At 39.2% G+C, this 22,342-nt stretch overlaps 1 protein-coding gene and 1 long non-coding RNA gene across 5 annotated transcripts in view; one reads left to right on the top strand and one right to left on the bottom strand.

The window, feature by feature from the left end:
* CEP162 (centrosomal protein 162) overlaps window positions 1-8,245 on the bottom strand; it is a 72,884-nt gene extending 64,639 nt beyond the window's left edge. The window contains exons 1-3 of one of the 4 annotated variants that reach the window (XM_037143821.2): window positions 8,031-8,245; window positions 6,897-7,012; window positions 2,135-2,249 (exon numbers count right to left, since the gene is read on the bottom strand). In XM_037143821.2, coding sequence (XP_036999716.2) covers window positions 2,135-2,249; window positions 6,897-6,953 — 172 coding nt within the window. In that variant the 5' untranslated portion in view covers window positions 6,954-7,012; window positions 8,031-8,245. Of the gene's footprint in view, window positions 1-2,134; window positions 2,250-2,894; window positions 2,994-6,896; window positions 7,013-7,775; window positions 7,913-8,030 lie in introns of those variants that run through there. The other 3 variants (XM_053664912.1, XM_053664913.1, XM_053664914.1) reach the window with 3 other exon arrangements.
* The window catches only part of LOC128627368 (uncharacterized), a 37,452-nt gene continuing 23,030 nt past the window's right edge, over window positions 7,921-22,342 (top strand). Inside the window, exon 1 of the long non-coding RNA XR_008391548.1 lies at window positions 7,921-8,007. This is a non-coding gene — a long non-coding RNA (uncharacterized LOC128627368). The remainder of the gene's footprint in view (window positions 8,008-22,342) is intronic.

The following is a 22,342-nucleotide window of genomic DNA, read 5'->3' as shown; positions in this document are numbered from 1 at the left end:
CAGAAGAAAAGTGCCTGCCTTGGCACTTTTAGGGCCAAGGTTGGGGTGCAGTGGTGGTGTCTGTCTAGGGTCTCGCATTGGCTCCAAAGCTGGACGCAGGGATGTGACCCACCTAACTGTGCTCAGGAGAGACTACTATAACTAAAAACATGATCCAATTTAGTTATCTGTGCCGAAGAGTATAGGAGGATTAGATAGTTTTACCCTCTAAGCAGCAGATTTTGCCCTTATGGTAACGGAAAGAGAAAGCAAAATTAGAAGGCCGGAATTGCTCAGTGTAGATGTTTAATGGCATCTGTCTCAGATGGGTAATGTGTTCCTTTCCTTAAGAGGGTGTCCATGTCCATCTCAGCAGCTCTGACATTCTGGCTGGCAGGAATCACCTAGTACTAGAGCTGCCTAGCACTCAGAACACGACATAAACTCCGTAAAAGTTTGTGACTGAACCAGGGACCAGGTTATTCCCTTGGGTGGAGAAATGCTCTTGCTTTCCTTGTTGAAGTATGTTCCTTAAGTATCCTTCCTTGTCTTCTTTACTAATCAAATCTACTTCTGATTAGTAAATTCCTTTAAAGATTATTAATACCTTCAGTCAGATTACATTCACGTGTTGGTCTAGGAACTATTCTTTCCCTTTGTGGTGGGTGTACACAGCATTCCATCTGATTATTTTCAAGAAGAGACTTTAATATTATTTCAGTCTTAAATTTTTGTCAACGATTCCTATAGTACGCTTCATCATATAATATCCTTTTCAACCACCAACATGGAGAAAGATTCTAAAAAAGAATTCTTCACATGCTAACTTCAGCAATGTTGCATGATTTGGGGATTTATGAAAACCACACTGACTTTTTCAATAAGGCAATTCCTTATCGCACACTACTGAGAACAGAGAATTGACTATCAAATTTACTGTTACATTCGTTTGTTAAACAAATTTATTCTTTACTATTGAGGGTCAGGGGATACGAGGAAAATAAGTGTTTTCTGCCCTCACAAAGCTCCCAACCCTCCAGAGAAGCCCTATAGGTTTACAACTATCAACACAATGTATAAAGGCTATTGTGGTGTTCTGACTTGGAAACAAAGGAGAAAACAACTGGTGATAAGGGAACTAGAAGAGTTGGTTCGGGGGCACAAAAATAGCAGACTTTCCCATCAGATTATGTAGAGCCTGAACTGTGATATTAAAGAATTCAGGCTCAATTTTATAGGAAAAAACAAAAGCCATAGGTAAATTTTTCCTCTAGAGAAGATTTATCAGATCTTATCAGTATGTAAAATGGTGCTTAATGATCCACAAACAGTGTGAATGAACATAGGTGTTTCACAGAAGCAGTCTTGAACTTCCTTACAGAGTGCTTATCACATATATACACTGAACAAAATATGCCACAAATTTTCCACTTGTAATGATGCAATGAGGAATATTTCAGAGACAGGTATTCAAATGTGTCAGAAAATATTACAAATAAATTCTCTACCATTAAGATAATAAATTAGCCCTGGCTAGTGTGGCTCAGTGGATTGAATGCTGGCCTATGAACTGAAGGGTTGCTGGTTCAAGTCAGGACACATGCCTGGGTTTCGGGCCAGGTCCCCAGTAGGGGGCACATGAGAGGTAACCACACACTGATGTTTCTTTCCCTCTCTTTCTCCCTCCCTTCACTTCTCCATAAATATAAATAAATAAAATCTTTTAAAAAAGGCAATAAATTAGTTTTTTTACTAGTGTTATTAAGAGACTGTAATACCAAACTCTAGAGATTTTGTTAAAATCTGTCCCATAAGATGGCATAAATATGTCATCAGAATATTTTGTTAAATCACATTAAATCAATTTATCATTTCGCATGATAATGTATAAATATACCCGCACCATTATTCATCATCTTAATTTGAGTAAATATAAATTACCTAAATGTAAAATAACCTAATAATGCAGAAACATATATTCTCAATTATATAATATAATACAGTGAAGATGATGAAAATCAATTTAAACCTCAAAAATTCACACCATTAGTACTATTTTTTTGAGGTATTTTACTACAATAACAAATCCAAAATTAAAGTCTTGACTGACCCCTTGTGGTCAAATAATTTGAAATTAAAAATCAGCAATATTTACCACCATCTTCGAAATCATCTGCTGTTATCCACCATGGAAGTGTATCTTTCTTTTTCACTTCTCTTTTAAGTTGTCCAGGTGTTTTGTTCGAATTTTCAAAAGAATCATCTGAAAGCTAAAAAAGATATAAGCTGATGAATTTTAAATTTGAGAATTTCAGAGTCATCACTAAAATGTTTCTTTGTTCTCTCACAGTTAAGCTATCACATACATAAGCAATATTCTCAGCAATAATGCATGAATTCACATTTCTAAACATGTGACCAAAATAACTTTAAAATCAAGCATGTACCTCTGAACACCAATTTTATACACAGAATTAAACAAGTAAACTAATCAAAGAAAACATAAAAGACAAAGAAATAAAGAAAATTTGGTCAAGAAACTTAATCAGGAAAGGAAAAAAAGAAAAATACAATCCTCTTCTAGATATTTTCAAGAGTCTAAGAATAAACAATGATTAAGCAAAGTTACCTAGCATCACTCTAGAAGAACAAAGAATTCTAAGAATGAGGAGAATTGAGTTTCAGGTGTTTACTAGATGAATTAACATTTTGTCGCAATAATTTATAAACAATAAACTTTTATTTGTCCTTTCAACTCTTCTGGTCCAAATTCTACTATAATCCTAAATTCCCTACTGTAACCCCAACCTACCCCTCACTCTTAGCCAATAACCTGGCCTCTCTCTCCATTGAGCAAATAAAAGACGTTCAGTCAAAAACCATCCTCCTTCCCCTCACTCCATCACTAAACTCACCTTTTAAGATATCGCTTGTCACTCTCAGAAGAGAAATTCTTTTCTTCTACTTCAAGGAGAACCTGTGGAGGGGTTATTTCCCATCTCTCCAGGTTCTTACTTCCTTGGTTATCCCATTTTATCTCTGCTCTTCAATCCCTCCTCTCCACCCTTCCTTGGGATTATACAGCTGTTCATCACTGCATCCCCAGGACCTGAAATAACACCTGGTACAAATGTAGACCAGAAGAAAGAATACTCAAGTCTACCCTACTTAAACAACAACAACAAAGGAAAATAAACAGAAAAAGGTCCATATTCCTATCCCCTTTTACTCAAAGTATCATTTCTCCTTTTTTAAAAGTTGGTATACAACTTTAAAAAAAATCCTTACCTAAGGATGTTTATTGGTTTTCAGAAAGAAAAGAGAGAGAGAGAAACTTGGATGTGAGAGAGAAACATGGACCCATTGCCTCCTATATATATCCTGACCCAGGATCAAACCCACAACCCTTTGGTGCACTGGGTAACACTTCAACCAACCAAGCCACTGACTAGGGCTATACATCAACTTCTTGAGTTCAATGCTCAATCCCTTAAAATCTGGTTCTCATGCAAAAGAGTTCCCCTCCAGGGCACCAAAGGCCTCCCAAATGCCACTGAAAAAGGACCACTGTCAGTCATCTTCCCTGATCACATCATATAACTTGATACTGGTGACCAACTCTTCAATTTCTTGAAACTCTGTACTTTTAATGCCACAGCACCAGTTCCTCTAAGTTTGCTGAAAAACTTGGTGGTTAGTTGGCAAAAGCCTGGTGACCTTCCCCACTCATCTATTTTAACAGCTCTTGGCAATTTTGTCTATTTCTTTAACACTCAACTTCCACATAGCTCAGCTCTTTGTCCTTTTTATCCTCATTCTACACACGCTTTCTGGAGAAGTGACCAACATTCTCCCCCCACACCTGATCTATTTTGGGAACTATTCTCAGGTTACCGCATTCTTTAAGTAATCAAGGAGAGTTTACGGATAGAGAAAGAGCTCAAAGAGGTGATAGAACTCGCCCAAGTTGCTACTGTTAGTGCTATAGAGCTGGGAGCCAAACTGCGATTTCTGTGACTAAAGCCTGTCTGCATTCCAGCACACTGTGTAGTCCCCCCAACAGGGACATTGCTACCAGAGTGACCTTTTAAACTCCCAAGATGACAACACATATTTCCATCTGCCAGCCACGCAACTTTACATCAGTGATTTGTGAGAATGTCATTTCTAAGATGTTCAAAAGGAACCCACTGTCCTTCCTGAGAAGCAGGCAGGAAGAGAGTACAGGGAAGAAAATGTTCTTTATCCCACCTGAATTTTAGCACATCACGTTCCACTCAGTATCTAAACTTACTATCACCTTGCAATGTTCCAATTCTCTCTCCTCCCCACACCTCACCACGTACCAAGTTCTGAGAACCTGCCCCAGACTCAACCTACTCTTCCTAAACCCTATGGTCACATAAGAGTGTGGAGAGAGTATAGGTTTGGGCACCTCACAAATCTGAGTTTGAATTTCAACTTCAAAATATGCCAGCTCTGTTGTTTAGTGATATTACCTCTCTTTTTACTTTATTCACCTGTTAAAAATAGCCATAGTAGCACTGACCTTGCAGGGCTGTGGCAAAAATCAGGGAAAAAAATGGAGACCTCTCACCTTACTATTTAACACATAGTAGGTATATAACCACTTTTGACACTACTGCAGTGTTCCAGATTACTATCATTGAAAACAAAAAAACAAAAAAACAAACAACAACAAAGAAGAAGAAGACAGCTGGTCCCTAGATAATAACAGTGCTGGCAAGGATATGAAGAAATTGTACCCCTAATACACTCATACACTGCTGATGGGAATGTAAAATGCACAGCACTTAGAAAACAGTCTGGAGGTTCCTCAAAAGGTTAAACAGCCACCACTGGACCCAGCATTTCCATACTAGACATATACACGAGGGAGATGAAAACGTACATCCACACAAAGACATGTGCGTGACTGTTCATACCACCATTAATCCTAATTGCTAAAAAGTGAAATAGAACTCATATGTCTATCAACTGATTAAGTGGGTAAACAAATGTAGTGAATTCATACAATGGAATATTATTCAGTTATAAAAAGGAATGAAGTACTGAAACATGATACAACATGAACCTACCTCGAAACATTATGTTAAGTGGAAAAAGCCAAACACAAAAGACCATGTATGTATGATTCCATTTCTCTGAAATGTTTATAATAGGCACACCTTCAGAGATAGCAAGTAGATGAAAGGTGCCTGAGGCTGGGAAAGGGGGTAACTGCTAATAGGTTTCTTTTGGGGGTAATGAAACAGTCTAAAAGTGACAGTGGTGATGGATGCATAACTCTATGAATATACTAAAAACCACTGAATCACGTGCTTTACGTAGGTGAACAGTAATGTATGGGATATCTCAATAAAATTATATATAAAAAATCTGTTATCACCAATCTCCTTAAGAACATATATATGTAAACATATATCTCTGAATAAACTATTTGAATAATTTACCAAAATGATTTTAGCATGACTCTAAAATTGTGTTTTTCATTGGTAATAATGAGACCCTATCTCACCCAACTCTCTAATGTAACATATGAGCTTTTATCAGTTGAGGCGGAATGAAAGACGGAGGGAGGGAGGGACGGAGAGAGGATGGAAGGAGAAGGAGAACGCTGCAGGGGTGGTGAGGGGTCGAAGAAAAAAATTACTTGTACTGGTTTTTATTTTTTACAATAAAAATACTTCCCATAAATTTAATTTTCAAAATGTGCCCATATTTGATATAAATTTTTTTCAAATGGGAAGTGAGACTCATACCCTGAGTATCTACTACATCCTGGAAGCTGGCAAATGCTTTTTTAAATCCTCACAACAATCCTACAGAGTAGACATCATTTTACCTATTAGAAATGAAAGTGAGGTTCTTTCTACTACATCATACATCAAACTCCCTTTAGGAACAAGAATGTGAGCATAATAATTTAAATGTGACTCTTCTGATTGCTCTACAAGGCCTGACTGTCCATGTATATAAATACATAGGATGTGTTGTAACCTTTAATTTGTACATTCGGCAATCATTCATTAAGCACCCGTTAGGTTCTGCAGGTATAGCAATGAACATATAACCGTCATGTAACAGACCTATACAAGTAAAATAATGAATGCTAAGAGTTATATAAAAAATTAAATACATGGTATATTAACAAGTGACTTGGTGGTACTCTTTTACTGGATAAACAGAAAAACCCCTCTCTGAGGTAGTGATATTTAAGGTGAGATTTTCACTAGCCAGGTGAAGAACAGGGGAACAGCTAGCACAAAGCTCCCAATGTGAACTGAGCTTGGCATGTCTGGGGAGGTAGTGATATGTAAGGTGAGATTTTCCAGTGCGTAATGGGGAAGTGAGGCAGGCATGAACAAAATCATCCAGGGCTTTGTAAACCATGGGAAGGAGGAGTTTGGGCTTTTATTCTATATGACAGGAAACCAACAGAGTATGCTGTACGTAAAGGAGGAAGAGTGTGAGTTATGGGACAGATTACGCAGGACACAGACTGGGGAAGCGATGCCAGGGCAGCACCCGGGCACTGATGCAGCAGTGGAGCTGAGCTGCTGGTGTCCGGGACTAGGACTGTGGCGGTGAGAGGGAGGGGAACTAGAAGACGATGGACTGTCTTAGAGGTGAAAGAGAAAATTGAAGGACGAGTTTCTTATCAGACAAATTTATAACATAGCTTTTAAAAACACAAACTTACGCCCTGGCTGTTGTAGCTCAGTGGATTGAGTGCAGGCCTGTGAACTGAGGGATCACAGTTCAATTCCCAGTCAGGGCACATGCCTGGGTTGTGGGCCAGTACCCAGCAGGGGATGGACCAGAGGCAACCATACATTGATATTTCCCTTCCTCTCTAAAGATAAATAAAATCTTTAAAAAACTTCCAAACTTACCTCTTTCATGAACTGTTCAAACTCTTTATCCAGTTCTTCTTTGGAATAGTGAGCCATAATCAATAAGTTTCACTTCCCAAAGTAAATGTTCCACAATATTTACAACATTGGAAACACTAAATAAGAAGCAATAAACATCTTTTGAGGAAAGTTATCTCACATCATGAAAACTACCAGACTTAAACCTCAGACATTTCTCTTAGAATTTACTATACATGCACACTTATGTGTGCATAAGTAAGCTGGACAAAAGATTCCCAATTTGTTCATAAAAATAAAACTGCTTTGGAAAAGCAGCCTTCAAAATCAGTTTGCCTTGTACTTAGGGTCCCGAAATACATTTTTATTGTTAACCTCCAATTGTTAAAGGGTGGCCTCCACACTACACATATTTGTGTGTGTTACAATTTAACATCCCTTAAACAAACCAGGTCCTCTTAAGGAATCTTTTAAAAATTACAAATTTGCAAATCCAAAATACCGTTTCTGTTTTGCAAAGCACTGGACAGTTTGAGCTGCCTTATCATTCAACTAGTATACCAATTCATAGTAACAGCTTTGCAAACCAGACTTTTTAAAAATGGGAATGTTTCCAAACACAAATGGAATCAAGAGGAATTGACTCAAAATCTACCTAAAACAAAATTAATGGAGCACACAAATCAATCAAAATCCGTTATGTTTCATTTGGAGCGAGGGGAAGTCAACAAAAACGCTCAATGTGACTTGCAACGAAAAGCTCTCTGCCCCGCCAACAAACTCAACTTCGGGTCTGCCTCACACCGCAGCTTCCTTTCTCGGAGGTGGGGGAGAAGGGAGGGAGGGGACGTGGAGACCTGAGCAACACTTCGCCCTACCGGCGAAGGAACACCTCCTCACCCTCATCAGCATTTCTCATCAGTTTAAGATATGTGCGATTAAGATCCTGGACCCAAATTCTTGCAAAGGCGGATGATACCCAAAGGCAAGGTCCCGGCTCCAGGAAGCTCGAGCTCCATCGAGCAGGCGGGAAGACAACGACGCGCTCGCAATTGGAGTCCGGGCGTCGGTGGTGAGTGACCTGAAACTAAAGCTCTGAGAACACTCTCGACCACAGGGAACCGAGTGGGAAGTAAGTGTCCATGCCTCACCTACCTTCACCTCCGAATTCCCCGCTTTGCCGGAAGATCGGCTGGGGGGTTGGGGGGGAGCAGTTGTCAGGGTAACAGACAGAAGCCGCCAAGCTCGGGGGTCACCTGACCGGGTCCAGTCACGTGGTTCGTGGGCCTCCTGGACTGCCGTTAAGAGTCTTTTGGCCTTAAAGAGTGAAAGTTGAAATAACCTCCGCTTGGGATACTTTAGTTAGTGGTAGGAAACGTCGCTGCTGCAGCAATAGAGACACGGCAGCTTCCTCTGCGCTTCAGGGAGACCTGGAAACGGCAACCAGTGGAGGGAGTAGAACTGTGCGTGATGGGTGTTGTAGGCGTAGCCCGTGGCTTTCTGGGAAACGTAGTTTAGCTCCCCTAGTTCCCGTATTTCCGCGCTTCTCACCTCCTCTTTCATACCTTCCCCACCCTTGTTGTTTCATCTTTCTGCATTTCAAACGCAAGCTTTGAAAACATTTATTTGGATTTCTTCTACATGTGAAGTTCTGTGTGGGCGTTGTAAGAGAGACACCTGTGAGAAAGAACTCGTCAGAATAGGGATTCTGTTCTACCATCTAGTGGGCAGAAAATTGAAAACACCATATATACTACAACCTACTACACTTCCTCCTTTCCTCTCATTCTATAGCGGCATCTTATAATTACTTTCTTGGAATTTTATTTTATTTTTGTTCTTTCTGTGGGGAAGAAAAAACCCCAACAGTTTGGAATTTCAGAGGACAGCATTTAGGGTAGTGAAAGTAAAATCCACGACAGTTGGAAGAGTTGCTTCTGGCAGATGTAGCTTAAGGACCTCATTATCTTAAGCCTCAATTTTTAATTCAGCATGTGTTTATTGTGATACAAATGTATACATAGCAGGAGGTGTGCCATATGACAAAAATTTGAACGACACAGATTTTCTGAAGCTACTATTTATTGCATGCTTAAGTTGATAGGAGCTTCACCTGCATTGTTTTGTTTAATTGCAATCTACAAATCATTTCAATTCCATTTGTAATTTGTTTGGTGCAGGTGAAGATAATGATAGGTGCCAATTCTATGGCCCCATTACATTGCTCTCCCACCCATCCCTTCTAGTGAGCTTCTTGAAAATCATGCCTCCTTCACATTAATTTATATTATGCAGTGGCCTCAGATCTTCTTGGTCTCATCTTTTAGTCCAGCCGTAGCTCCTCAGAACCATGTCCACTTAGGCTCTGACTGGCTTCACACAGATGTAAGTGGACTGTGAGCCTGTGATGTACACCTCTTACTTTCTGATCCCTGAGACTTCTCTGATCCTTTAGGGCAGGGGTGTCAAACTCATTTTCATCTGGGGCCCCATCAGCCACGTGGTGGTCTTCCAAGGGCCAAATGTAATTTTGGGACTGTATAAATGTAACTACTCTTTAACAATTAAGTGAGAACTCGATGTTGCTGGGTGGAAACAAGATGCCGGGCCAGGTAAAACAAGGTGGAGGGCTGATTCTGCTCTTGGGCTTTGTGTTTGCCACCTGTGCTTTAGGGAATCCACTCAGCACTCAACACTTACAAAGTGGAAGTGTGGGGTCTAACCATCCTGGGCCCATCATTAAACAAAGGGAGTTGAGGGTGATGAATAAATGGTTCCCCTCTTCAACCTCAGGATGGACAGTATTTATACAAATTTCATAAGGCTTCTCAGAATGCCCTGTGTGGTCCAGAACCAGTTCACAGCCAACTTGATTATACATTCTTGTGTTGACTTTCCGTACTTCTCTATGTTATTTTCCTGTTTGTCACTTCCGCTACTTGGCAATACATTCTCAAATACATTGGTCTTGTGTAGATGTATGTCTCATGTTCTGTTTTTAGGGGAACTGTGGGAAAGATAGCGAGTGTCAGGATTAGCCCTAGAAAGCTGACCATTAGGATAGGATTTGGGAACTGGGTACGCCACCAGTCAGATGGCAGTGGAGACACACTGACAGTGGGGTGTGTGGTGTTGATAACCAGTGACATCAGCTACTAAGATTCTTATGTGAAGTTGGTTGGGCAGAGGTACAGGTGGAAGGTGAAGGGTTGACTTACATACTTACTGTTATATGAGATCATTTTCTGCACCTGCGGAAGAGTCTGTGGTGAAAATCAGGCCCAGGATCAAGTTATCAGGAGAACATAGCTGCAGAGGAGACTGAAGACACAGCCTCTTTGGGCATACTGAGTTAGGGTCCTGATAGAAAGCAATGTCATCCTGAAACCTGAAATATGGACATTTGGGCAGACGAGTGGGAATCACTCTTAGATTTCCCTGAACGCTCCACACTGGCAAAAGCAGTCTCATTCTCCTTGCTAAAAGAGAGCATCCCTATTGCCTGGAGACCCTACAAAGATTTAGAGACCCCATATAAAGCAGGCAACTCACAAGAGGTTGCTTGTCATTCAGGGCCCAGCCCTGCCACTACTCATCATCTCCATGGCAGTAACCAGGATCGGAGCTCAGACACCTGAGCAGGGAAACATAATCCTTGCTACAGGAAGTAATGATTTACAGTAATTGTTGGTCCCACATTGTATACTAAAAGGAAGCAGGGGAAACCATGTAGGTATAGGTGTTGAACTAGAAGGGGGAATGAAACAAGCCTGCATAGGGAAGAATTTACTAACATGGGAACATTCACTTGTGACTCGGTGTTCAATTTCTTAGCAAGAACTCCTGGAGTTAGTCTTAATATGCTGCTGGGATGTTTCCTTGAAGGCTGGATGTGACAATGGCCAGTGGGAAAATGAGACAGAGATACTGAAATCGCTTTGGCATAGTATAAAGGAAGATGTCTGGAGGCTCACAGAGATGGGGATGTTAGATGGGATTTGTTACCTGATACCTACTTAGCACCTGACTTTGTTCCCTGGGAGGACTCATATGGCATTCCCTTCAGTAAGGCAATGAGGAATTCGCTGGTGAGAGGGACATCAACTTTTCTGAACAAATTTGGTGACATCTGTCCTCCACAGGTCAGAGTTACTAACAGGACATGTTGCTATGGAACAAGTCTCCCTAGTATCAGTGGGATTAGGGGATTTCTGAATGGCAGAATCCTACAAAAATACTTTATCAAAGGCAAGATGGTTGTAATTACTGACATGAGCAGAAGTCTGTCCTAGCAATCAGGTTGCTTGACTCACAGGAATCTGTGGGAAGGGCTAATAAATCACAGTGTTTTGAGAGAAGAGACAAATGTACAACTGACTGGGTGATAATACTTGTTCGTGTGTTACAAAAAGAAAGAGAGAGAGAGATCTTGAGAGGAGAGTGTTAGCATCAGCGATCACAATGGAAAATCCAGGTCTTTTAAATTTATACAACTTCACAGATCTAGATCTCTCTGGTTAAAAGGGAAGCTGAGTGCCCTTGAAGAAGGATCCTCTATATCACAAAAATAATTATAAAAACTCTCCCTACCCTTCCACAAAGAGCCCTATGGCCATTTACCAGAGTAACACTACATATAAGAAAGAAGAATAGTTAGACTTTTGGGGAATTTTGGATAAGGGGTATGAGGACCAGAAACCCACCATGGTCCTCTAGTTAGAAGGGGGCATGTGAAAGCCAGTCAAAAATTGGAAAGAAGGATACTTAGACTTTTCAAGGACTGTTGGATTAAGGATATGAGCCGACACTAATGCCAGGAGACTAGAAATGCTGTTATGGTTTTCCAGTTAGAGTAGGGGCATATGGAGGCCAGGTAAAAATTAAAGTTTTAGCATAAGAACGTCTCACAGAGGGTGCAGTGAGTCTGTGGCCCTGCCACCATGGAAATGGCAGCCATTCATCCTTACTGGAATTAAAACCCACTATGGCAATGAATTTGCATTCTCTGCCAGCAGAGTCTCCACCAGCACCACTAACCGAGGGCTTATGGAATGCCGTATCCATTGGCATGGCTTTCCCTGCACATTGCCTTTGCTCAAGGGATTAATTTATGGCAAAGGTGGTGCAACAATGTGTGCATGACTGGAGGAGCCACTGGGACTACAGTATATCTCATTACCCGGAAGCTGATGACTTAATACAAGGTGGAGTAGCCTGTTGGCATCGCAGCTAAAGTTCCAGGTTGGAGAAAAATGAGATACGTGCTCTATCAATGGCTGACATATGGTGTTATGTCCCTTCAGGAACCAAACTGTGGATGTACAATCATCTCCTTTCATCATTACTCCTAGTAGCCCATTTTCAAAGTTTATGCTTTCTGTTCCTGAAAGCTTAAACTCTGCTGGATTAGAGGTTATGGATCCAAGGAGGGAGAACACCTCCACCAGAGTACAAAGTAAAATAGTTCCACAGAATACGACTATCACCTGGTCATTTGGGGCTCCTCATTCCAGTGATTAGGCTAGTATATGAATATATTTGCATGATTAATCTATCCTTATTACCATAAAGAGTCTGGGTAGCTGCTATACAGGTCTGTCTGGAAAAAGTCTGGCCACTGTTAATATAACGAGAATGGTTTGCACAACATCAATGTACCTGGCAGTCAAGGAGAGTGGAGTGGAACGCAAATGTGTGAATTATAACGACTTCACTGTACTAGTCACTGAGGGTGGTAGACTCTACTGAGTGAGCATGTGTACTGTGTCGCCACCACATTCAAAACGCCTGAGCAAGTAGAGCAATGAATCTGCATCAGATTTTGTGTTAAGCTGGAACATTTCTTTGTGGAAACTATTCGGATGATTCAGAAGGCTGCAGCTATGGGTAACTGGTGATTGGCAGCTTCATCATCACGACAATGCACCTGCTCATGAATCATGTCTTGTGCAGAGATTTTTTTGTGAAACATCAAATAATCCAGGTGACTCAGTACCCCCTACAATCCAGATTTGGTGCCCTGCGACTTTTGGCTTTTCCCAAAACTAAAATCACCTTTGAAAAGGAAGAGATTTCAGATCATCAGTGAGATTCAGGAAAATACAATGGGGCAGCTGATGGCGATTGGGAAAACTGTGTGAGGTCCCAAGGTACCTACTTTGAAGGGGACTGAGGCATCATTGTCTTATGTACAATGTTTCTTATATCTTCTGTGTTACTCAATGAATGTCTGATGTGTACATCAGCTCACAGTGCCCGCAGTGTCATGGTTCAGACATGAGACAAATTCACATGCACTACGGAATCCTGTGGAAGAAAAGGGATGGTATGGCTACTCCCTCAAGGGGTAGTGCTCCGACCCTTGCCTAGACAGGCTTTTATTGTTGTTGTTGTTGTTTTGTGCAGGAGTTCAAGTACAACTTATTAATCATTGTCAGGCAGTAAACAGTAGATAGCATACAAAGAACTGTTAGGGTTTCTTCTAAGTCAGGGTCTATCAGCTAAAAGGCTACCAAACTTTGGGAAAACAAACTCATTTTCTGCCTGGGCCTTTATCATTTAACTAAGAGCATTCTCAGCAAAGCAGGCTTCACAAGATTTTACATATCCTTTCTCAGGCCTAATCACCCGGGGAGCCTGCTATTCCCAGCACAGGGCTGCACCACCCTCAGTCATTGTTTTCATTCTTAAGTCAGGCAGAGGAGGCAGATAGCCAAGGAATTCTCAGAGACTTCTTGCAGACAGACTGAGGACTCGGGCTTCATCAAAGCCAGGGGGCGAGGGTCCATCACCCCCTTTCTCCATAGCCAGCCCCCCAGGTCCTTCCCTGGGGCCTCCAGGTGATCATGCCTGTCTTAGGTGTTTCCCCCCTTGGGGAATCTTACCTGTCATTGGCTAACTGATCAAGCACTGGGGGCCAGTTACAGAAAAAGGAACTGAAGCGGTGCTTCTGCCAGGGAGATAAGCTTTGTCTCCTTAGTGGCTTATGGTCTGAAGGTCGCTCACTCAGCCTTATCTATGGGGATTTTCAGCTCCTGAAACCAGGCAGTGTGGTTCCCAACAAATGTATCTATTTTTCGTATTACGTGCTGGTTGCATTCTGGACAGACCTCATATAATGAAGGCTGGGAGAATATCCATGAACTTGTTTGGTGCATCTCCTGGTGTTTTGTGCCAGAAGATAGTGGTGAAACCTAAAGGAAGCAGGTCTGGATCACTCTCAAGCAAGCAATCATATAGATCAGCTGAGATGCTGGCTAAGGGTGAGAGAAATTTAGAAGGGATAGTGCAGGAGCAAGATGATGACTATCAATAAGGCTTTGGGACCAGCTATAGCAGCCGGGGCTGCAGCTAGTTCGGTAAACCTCTTGCAGAGGTTGTGGCTAGGCGGCACCTTGAAGGAGACTTAGAGACAGACGAGTTAATGACAAGAAAGGGTGAATCTAAGTAGTCCAAAGGTTCTGCTGTATCAGATCCTACTTGTGCATCACTTCAGATCTGCTCATCCACATCTTACTGAAGTCACCGTTTAGTTCTTCTAGACATTAACCAGCTTCCTGCAGGAGCAACTGCAGAGTGTCTCACCGCTGGTCAAGATGTGAGCCTCTTGTTTCATTCCCTGGAACATCTCTGACAAAGAAATGTGAAATGACCATTGAATTGCTACAGATGTGCAACCTACTATTGGTTATGCAGTAGTCTAAGTCCAAGGGGCCACCTTCATCCTCAGTGGATAGAAGGCCACGGAAAAACCATTTTCCTTTTTATTTCAGGGGTTTCATTAAGGTTTCTCAGAAGACCTATGGCATCCAGCACAAGTTGGCCATCAGGCCAAGACAGTATATTATTAACTGTCTGCTAAGTTGAAATAATAAGTAGACACAGGTAATCAGGTATCAATATATAATTATGCTTCAATATTCATATATAGAGAGAGTGGTGATTTTGTAAATCGTTTCAACTTTTTCAAACTTTATTTTACATTTGATAGTTAATTAGTGATCACAGTGAGTTACTATGTCGTTAAAATATTCATTCTGCTATAGAAAGTGCATACATATATTTAGAGATTTACACATCATTAATAAAAGGGCTTTTTGTGTATTAAAGTTGAATGAAATTGTCCAACATTTTTCTATATTGTTGAATAACCAGTACCATTACATTCTCATGGTAAATAAGTATGGAAAGAAAGGAAAGTTTCTTCAAGAACAAGGTAAGTGGGATTTGGGGCATTATTTCTACTGGTGTTTGTAGTGTCAGTTTACACTTTCACCATCAGAGGTCATGAAAGGACAATGTAGAACAGAAAATTGGAGCTTTGTTGAAAATTAAGTTTGAAATTTGAACCGTCACTTTGTAAAAGTTGTTTTGAAACGGAAAAATCATTTGTAATGAGAGAAAAATAATTGTTAAGAATCAGTTTATCTGCTGGGTTACAAGAACATCAGGCTATTATTTGACTTTGGTGCTCTCAATTTTTAAAGAATAAAGTTTAAACTGCAAAGTATTGATGATTGCTTGTCTTGGAAATATATAGTATTTAATTTCATCTGGGTTTGTGGGGTCTATAATTGACAAAAATAAAAAAAATAAGTAAAATTAAACTTAGATGTGTCTAGAAATACATTTCTTAGTGAACACAGTATATACTTCATAAAGCATAGTAAAGTATGTCTCACAAACTCTGCATCTAAAAATTTGACAATGAAAAATGTATCAAATATGTATGATGATAAAATATTTTAATAGAAATATATACTATTGATATGCATTTTGGTTGTCATAGGTAGCATATACCAATTTAAAACTTTTCTTGCCCTAGATAAATTATTAGAAATGTAAAAAACCTAATAAGTTAAAGTTATTTGCATTTGCATTTTAAAACCTGTAAATCATTAGCTGACATTGCCCTTTTTAGTAATAATAATAAGAAACTTCCTTACAAAACTGATTGTTAATGTTTTAGCATTGTTAATGCTAAACAATTTAGCAATTCTTAATGTTTTTTGGTTTCAGAAATTCTGTACCACATGAAATAAGTGAGCCACAAGAGGACAAATACTATGTGATTCCCATTATATAGGTATCCAGAGTAGTCAAGTTCATAGGGATATGGCTGGTCTGTGACTTACTGAATGGATATAGAGTTCCAGTTTTTCAAGACTCAAAAGAGTTCTATAGAGGGGTTGCACAACAATGTGAATGAATTTAACACTATTAAACTGTACACTTAAAATGGTTAAGATGGTACATTTTATGTCATGTGTATTTGACCACCATAAAAATACTGTGGTACATAAATTGACACAGGACAATCAAAATCCTCTCCATTGAAGCTGCAGTCTGATGCTACTCGCACCTGTGGTCACCTGTGGCACCTCTCAGCAGCTCCGGCTCTGCTCCAAATCGGCCACCTGTGGGCAAAGGAGTCCCTGTAGGCAGAGTGTCTGTCTGGGAGAAACCATATTTGACTTCCACAATAAGTTTAGATTACAATGTGACATCACTCATCTCAAATTCCTCATTGGTTCAATAGGTACAACAATGGCATCCACGCCATAGTGTTTGTAAGAAATAAATGAGTTAAAATATGTGAGAAATTTGAAGTGACTTGTACATTACAAATGATCCATGTGTTAACTATTGTGTTATTTGTATGGCATGTCACAAATAACAATTTGTGGTAAACAATTTGATACCAGTTATCATCATTATGATTATTTGTTCCATTTTTTCCAATCTAGCATATAAAAAGACATTTTTTTGTCTCTTCAAGCCCCTCTGGCATCACAGGTATGAAAAAGCTTTAAAAATAATAAAAACACACCCTGTGACTGAGTAGAGGTATCCATTTTGTGGGCTATTTAAGTAGCCAAATCTTAGTCTTTACCAGTGTCCATACAGTTGTCCCTCCCCTCCCTCCTACTCCTTTTTTTTGGAGTCAGTTCTATCTCACTGGAGTTACTCCCTAATCTTCCAGCAGCTCTCGAGTTCTGGAAACCTCCTCTCTGAAACCCCTGTCTTGACATGCAGTGACCATGTGTGGCTGTTGGCAGGAGGCCGATGAGCGCAGATCAACCTCTGAAGTTTCACTACAGGTTTTATTATTGTGGTTTATGCTGCTTCCTCGGTAATAATAACTATTCTAAAGTCATTCTTTGGGCTCTTCGGAAATTAATTTTAGACTTTTAGTTGCTCACACCTGCCTAGTAAATTAGTAAATTTAGGTTCATCGATTTTAATATGAAAATATGGCATTTACACGTGAAAATAGAGCTGCTGCCTATGTAAATACTGATGTATTCTGTTAGTTAAGAAATACTTTACTCATTTTTGTTTGTTTTTGGTTATGTAATCAGTTTTAAAAGGAAAAATATAAATTAATATTAGATATGAAATAGGAGAAATTTTTAAATTTTCTTTCTTGAAGTCCTTCTTTGAAGAGCTTTTTTTTTTCATTTAGAAAGTCAAAGCACACGTACCATTTTCTAGTCACCATATAAATCTCGTTGATGGAAAGCAAACTTTCTTTGAAAGAAATAGCAAATATAAAGAGGCTCTTTCTACAGTTCTACCAAGCCTTTCACCAGTGCTTCTAACAAGTTCCAAAATGAATTTCATCTCCATTCCCTCACTTGTTTGCCCTCGGCAGGAGTTTTTAATGAGCAACGGCCTGGTTCTCATGGTGAAAGCCAAAGGAAGAAAAATTCTGAATAATCCACCTTCTGCATTATTTTACATTTAGTAATTAAGGATATGGAGAGTGGCATTAGTTCTACAGCCCCAGTGCTTTATTGAAGGAATCCCTTTATCTTTGAGAAAACTGCACATGGAACAAGAGAACAATGAATTCCACTTTATGTCATGCTCTTGCCCAAGGCTTCCGTATCCTCCTGACACTTCGATTGGAAAAGACAGATCTTCTTTGCTTATATCTCTAGAAGAAGAGTTATCTTATTTATTTATGTTTTAAAATATTGACTGATTGAACGATTGTTCTTTCTCTTTTCTCCAGCCAGAGCATAAACTCCTTGAGGATTGTGGTTGTTATTAATTTTGATATTACACCGATGTTACGCACAAAGTAGGTGCTCAACAAGTAGTCGTTTCAATTATTGGCTTGATAGTCTCTTGGCCACATTTTATAATCTAATGGTTTAGGTTATAATTTAACATTTTTCTAAGTGTTAATACTTCCTGGATGGTTGTCATATATGTGGAAATAATGCTCCATGCTTTATTTCTAGCCAACTTTCTAGCCCACCCTGTGCATTCGCAGATTATCTTTTCTGAGCACAGGCCAGCACTTTATTTTTTAGGCAGAGCTAATTACAATTACAATAGAAATATGGTGAGCCATTATTTCTTTCTCTACTTTATTGATAGTAATGATAACCTAATGACTATGAGTAGCACAATGAGATGTGTGGGAGTTGTAGAATCTCCTCTCTCGACTCAGTCATTGCTCAGAGTCAACTCTCTACCCTCCTACAGTCAACTAAATGAATGAATAAGTTACTTTCTTTAATCTAGATAAATATTGCATCATGAGAAAATTCTCTAATTTTGTGTCAGTTTTGAAGGGCTCACAGCAAATAAAAAGTCTTGACTAAATGCTGACTACTCCAGAATAGGGTTCTTCAGAGTCATTAGAATGAGGATGACCACCGTGATGACCTTCAGGATTAAGTACTGGTCCTAACATCTTTGAAGAGCATGAGAAACCTTACTTTTTTTTTTTTACCACATTTTCTCATAAGTTAATGCAACCTAAAGTAACTTTCTTCAGCAGAGTCATTTCCTTCCACTCATAACAATAAACACATTTAGGCTGTTCATCTACTTTATTTTATAATACATAGGTGAATATGCAAGATCTATGCTCCCCCTTCTTCCCCCACAGCCCGCCCCCAGGAAGAAAGGTATTAATGTTTTATTCTAATTAAAACAGAGAATAAAACCCATGAGATTATGACCTCCATATTTCAAGGTTGTTTCTGAGTTTTAGCTACTCTCTTAAAGGAGATAAATTTGATTTAATTTTGTTGAAATTGAGTTTTTTATTTTAAAATATGTAATACGGACACTGCAAAAAATAAAGCACATATTAACATTATTAACATTAACCCTGTTTTTTTAAAAAAATATTTCTGTGTGTAAATCTAAGAGTTTATAGGCTGATTCAGAGGGAAAAATCTCTTATGAGAGTCCTAGTTATGGTTTAACTGTGGAGACTGGGCCCTTTATAGAGCTTAGAAATGTTACCATCATGAATACATTACACTTTGAACCAAAACATCTAGTGTGTTTGTTTGACACTGGGAATGTGGCAAACAAATAACCAGAGGTGACTACCATTATGAAGGATTAAGTTGGACCCATCAGCCCTCTGAGTCTGAAAAGCAGAGGTGGAAGGGGGCTGGGGGGCCAGCAGGAAACAGAATGAAAAACAAGTGCACACAGGCTACCTAGAAGGTATCACCTGGACATTAGAATCGTATAGTTTTGTCTCAGAGCAACAGCCTTTTAAAATCTGATTACACAACTAGGATTTATTGCTAATCTGAGTTTGTTTTACATTTTTAATCCTACTCATTCTTCAAGAACAAGGTTATTTCTGTTCTATTTTTTTAAATTTTGAAAAGTTTCCTAGTCTTTAAAGAATGAACTTCTAGAATACAATAGAATTTCAAATATCAAATTTAGAATTGTAATTCAAGTTTTGTTAAATCCATAACCTATAATCTGACAGGAAAAAAATGCATAGGCCATACATGAAAATTATTACATTGAGGGAACATATTTGATTTCTTTTGTTTATACTTTATCATATTTTTCTAATATCTATATTAGAAGTATAGTCTTTTTTGAAGTTTGAAGAAACAGAAAGCATGAAGTAATATATGAAACATGCAAATATGTACCACCTTTGTTTACATTTAGAATATTTTTATTGAGAAATTGTGAGAAGAAATAGATTACAGATAAAATTAAAGTTCTGTTTCATTTCAATTTACAAATATACTTATAATCAGGAAAAAGCAAAAGCCACTAATATCCTGAGAAGTTATTGTTAATATGGTTGCATTTCATGTTTATGCCTATTTCATGGGCAGCTCCTAATGTAAGAGCTTTCTATTTAAGAAATTCACAGAATACGGAATAGTCAGTTAAATTTTAAGGATATGTATGCCTTAAGTGAAAATGAAGTAAGTTGTTATATATTTGTAATGAAGACTTCATATTGTGGAAGGGGTCCAAAGTAATAACACTCTAATAATAAAATAAATAAATATTAAAATAGGAATAGTAGATGCAAGTTGAAACTTGGAACAGAACTCCCTTTTTTCCATTGTTGTTTCTTTATCTAGGTCATGATGAATCAAAATATTTTGTTTTAAGGCTGGAAACTCCCATTACTTGATTCTTGGCACACTGGACCAAATGCAGGCACCCAGGGTAAAGATGAGAATACATTTTAGAGACAGAAGTAGGGAAAGAGTAAATAACATACTGTAATAATTTTATGAAAATACTGTACTCACCTACACTGGCAGAACAAACCCAAGCAAGACTGTATGGAATTGAAAGGCTCCCCAAAACCCAGATTAAAAAATGTTGTCAGAATAAATTTCTGAGGACTGCTGGAGTGCCAAAGCCTTCTAGGCACTTTGATGAAAGCAGTAACTTATGCAATGAAATAGTGCATTTACATATGTGTGAAAACAACATATCACTGACTCTTACAACAATAATTACACTCCCCCTGAATTTATGCATATTTATTCCACACACAATTTTCCCATTGCAACTTATATCGTTTCTTTTTCCGAAGTTAGCTATTTCAGTTTCATTTGGTGCATGTTGGTGGAGTGATTGTGATTTTTACCACTACTTCTCATATGCCCGAAGAACAATAGTTGTCTGCGCCTCCAGTAGGCACCCAGCCGACGACTGACAGTGGCGTTTGTGAAGAATCACACTGCTTTTTTTTGCCAGCATCTAAGTGAATACCGAGTAAAAGAAATCCCAACCCTAAAATAAATAAACATTATTCACCAATGCCTTCTGTTATATTTCAGTTGATATTCATAGTATAAAGACTGTTATCTCCTATTATGTTATTGATCAAAATTTTAATATTTAGCATGAGCTTTTTTGCCTTTATAAATTTAATAAGTACAACACATGCTGAAAATGATCAATTGTATATTGTTATCCTGACATATCGTGCAGTGTTAAAGAGTTTAAAGAATTGTATCTCATTTGGAATCTGAAATCTAGTTAGAGACAATGGACCCTCAGCACAGGGGTGCCCATGTGAATTTTAGTTTGTGTGAGTATTACCCATTGGGGTTTGAATACTTTTGGAATTTCTTTAGCTTTCATGTCTAAAATGATGAAAAACTTTTCAAAAGATTGCTGTACTACCCAGCTTATCATTAGTGTAGGCAATAACACAACTATATGTAAGCTTTGCTACACATGTAACTTTAGCAGTATGTGAAAGACCACAACATACTAAATGGTAGAACTGAGAGTGGCATGAAGAGGTGCCAGTTGCGAGGCTGATGGCCAGTGTTCATGCCAGGAGAGCCTTCCAGCTTCCAATTGTCCTGTGATGTTCTGGTAACAGCTCCTGCCATTGGGCAAGAGGAAGAGGTGCCTCTCCTATCGACGGGAGTGGCCAGTGTCTTCTAGGGGGGTCACCCATAGAATCCAAAACACTGTCCCTAGGGAAACCACACATTTATTCAACAAACTTTACTGAGCACATATCTTTTTCCCCAGGAATGATTTCTGGTCCTGAAGGCAGAGATAAAAGACAGTCTCTGCCAGGAGGAACTTACTATTGAAATGGGAAACGAATTGTGAAATGACAGTATAATCCTGACTCCTTATGAGAGATGCCACAGTAAAGTGTGGTGACTACAAACTAAAGAAGCACCAGTCAATGCTTCACAAAGGAAGTAACTTTACACCAGGGGTAGACAGATGCTCCTTTATTAAAAAATAAGAAGTGTTGAGAGTAGCATTGTTTATAAAGGCAAATGGAGCAAGTAGCCTTTGGAGAACATTGTGTAGTCCAAGCACCTGAAGCATAGATTGCACCTCTGTTAACTTTCTGAATCCATTTTTATAGCCAGCCTCTCCCTATGAAACTAAAAGGTCTACCTGCTATTTTTGCAGCCCATACCACCTCCCTCTTTCTATCCAGAAGGAGTGGATATATAACAGGCTCTGCCAGTCGGCTAGAGCAAGGGAAGGAGAAAAAACCCTTGAATAGAGAATCCTGCTGGTGTTAACAGCATCATTGTGGTAGCAGTTTCCAGGGGCAGTGGCTGTGAGGCCAGGGCCACACTCAGTGTCCAGCAAGAGTGGCATTGGCGGTACAAAGCACAAGACCATTGCTCTATGGTGGCAGAAGTGGTGGTCTCAACTGTCTTGATACTATGGTCTGTGTT

This window comes from Artibeus jamaicensis, unplaced genomic scaffold, assembly GCF_021234435.1.
Source record: "Artibeus jamaicensis isolate MK-2021 breed Jamaican fruit bat unplaced genomic scaffold, CSHL_Jam_final contig_387, whole genome shotgun sequence".
Classification (NCBI taxonomy): Eukaryota; Metazoa; Chordata; class Mammalia; order Chiroptera; family Phyllostomidae; genus Artibeus; species Artibeus jamaicensis.
Note: the sequence above shows the minus strand (reverse complement) of the source record. Positions and strands in the feature narration are given on the sequence as shown.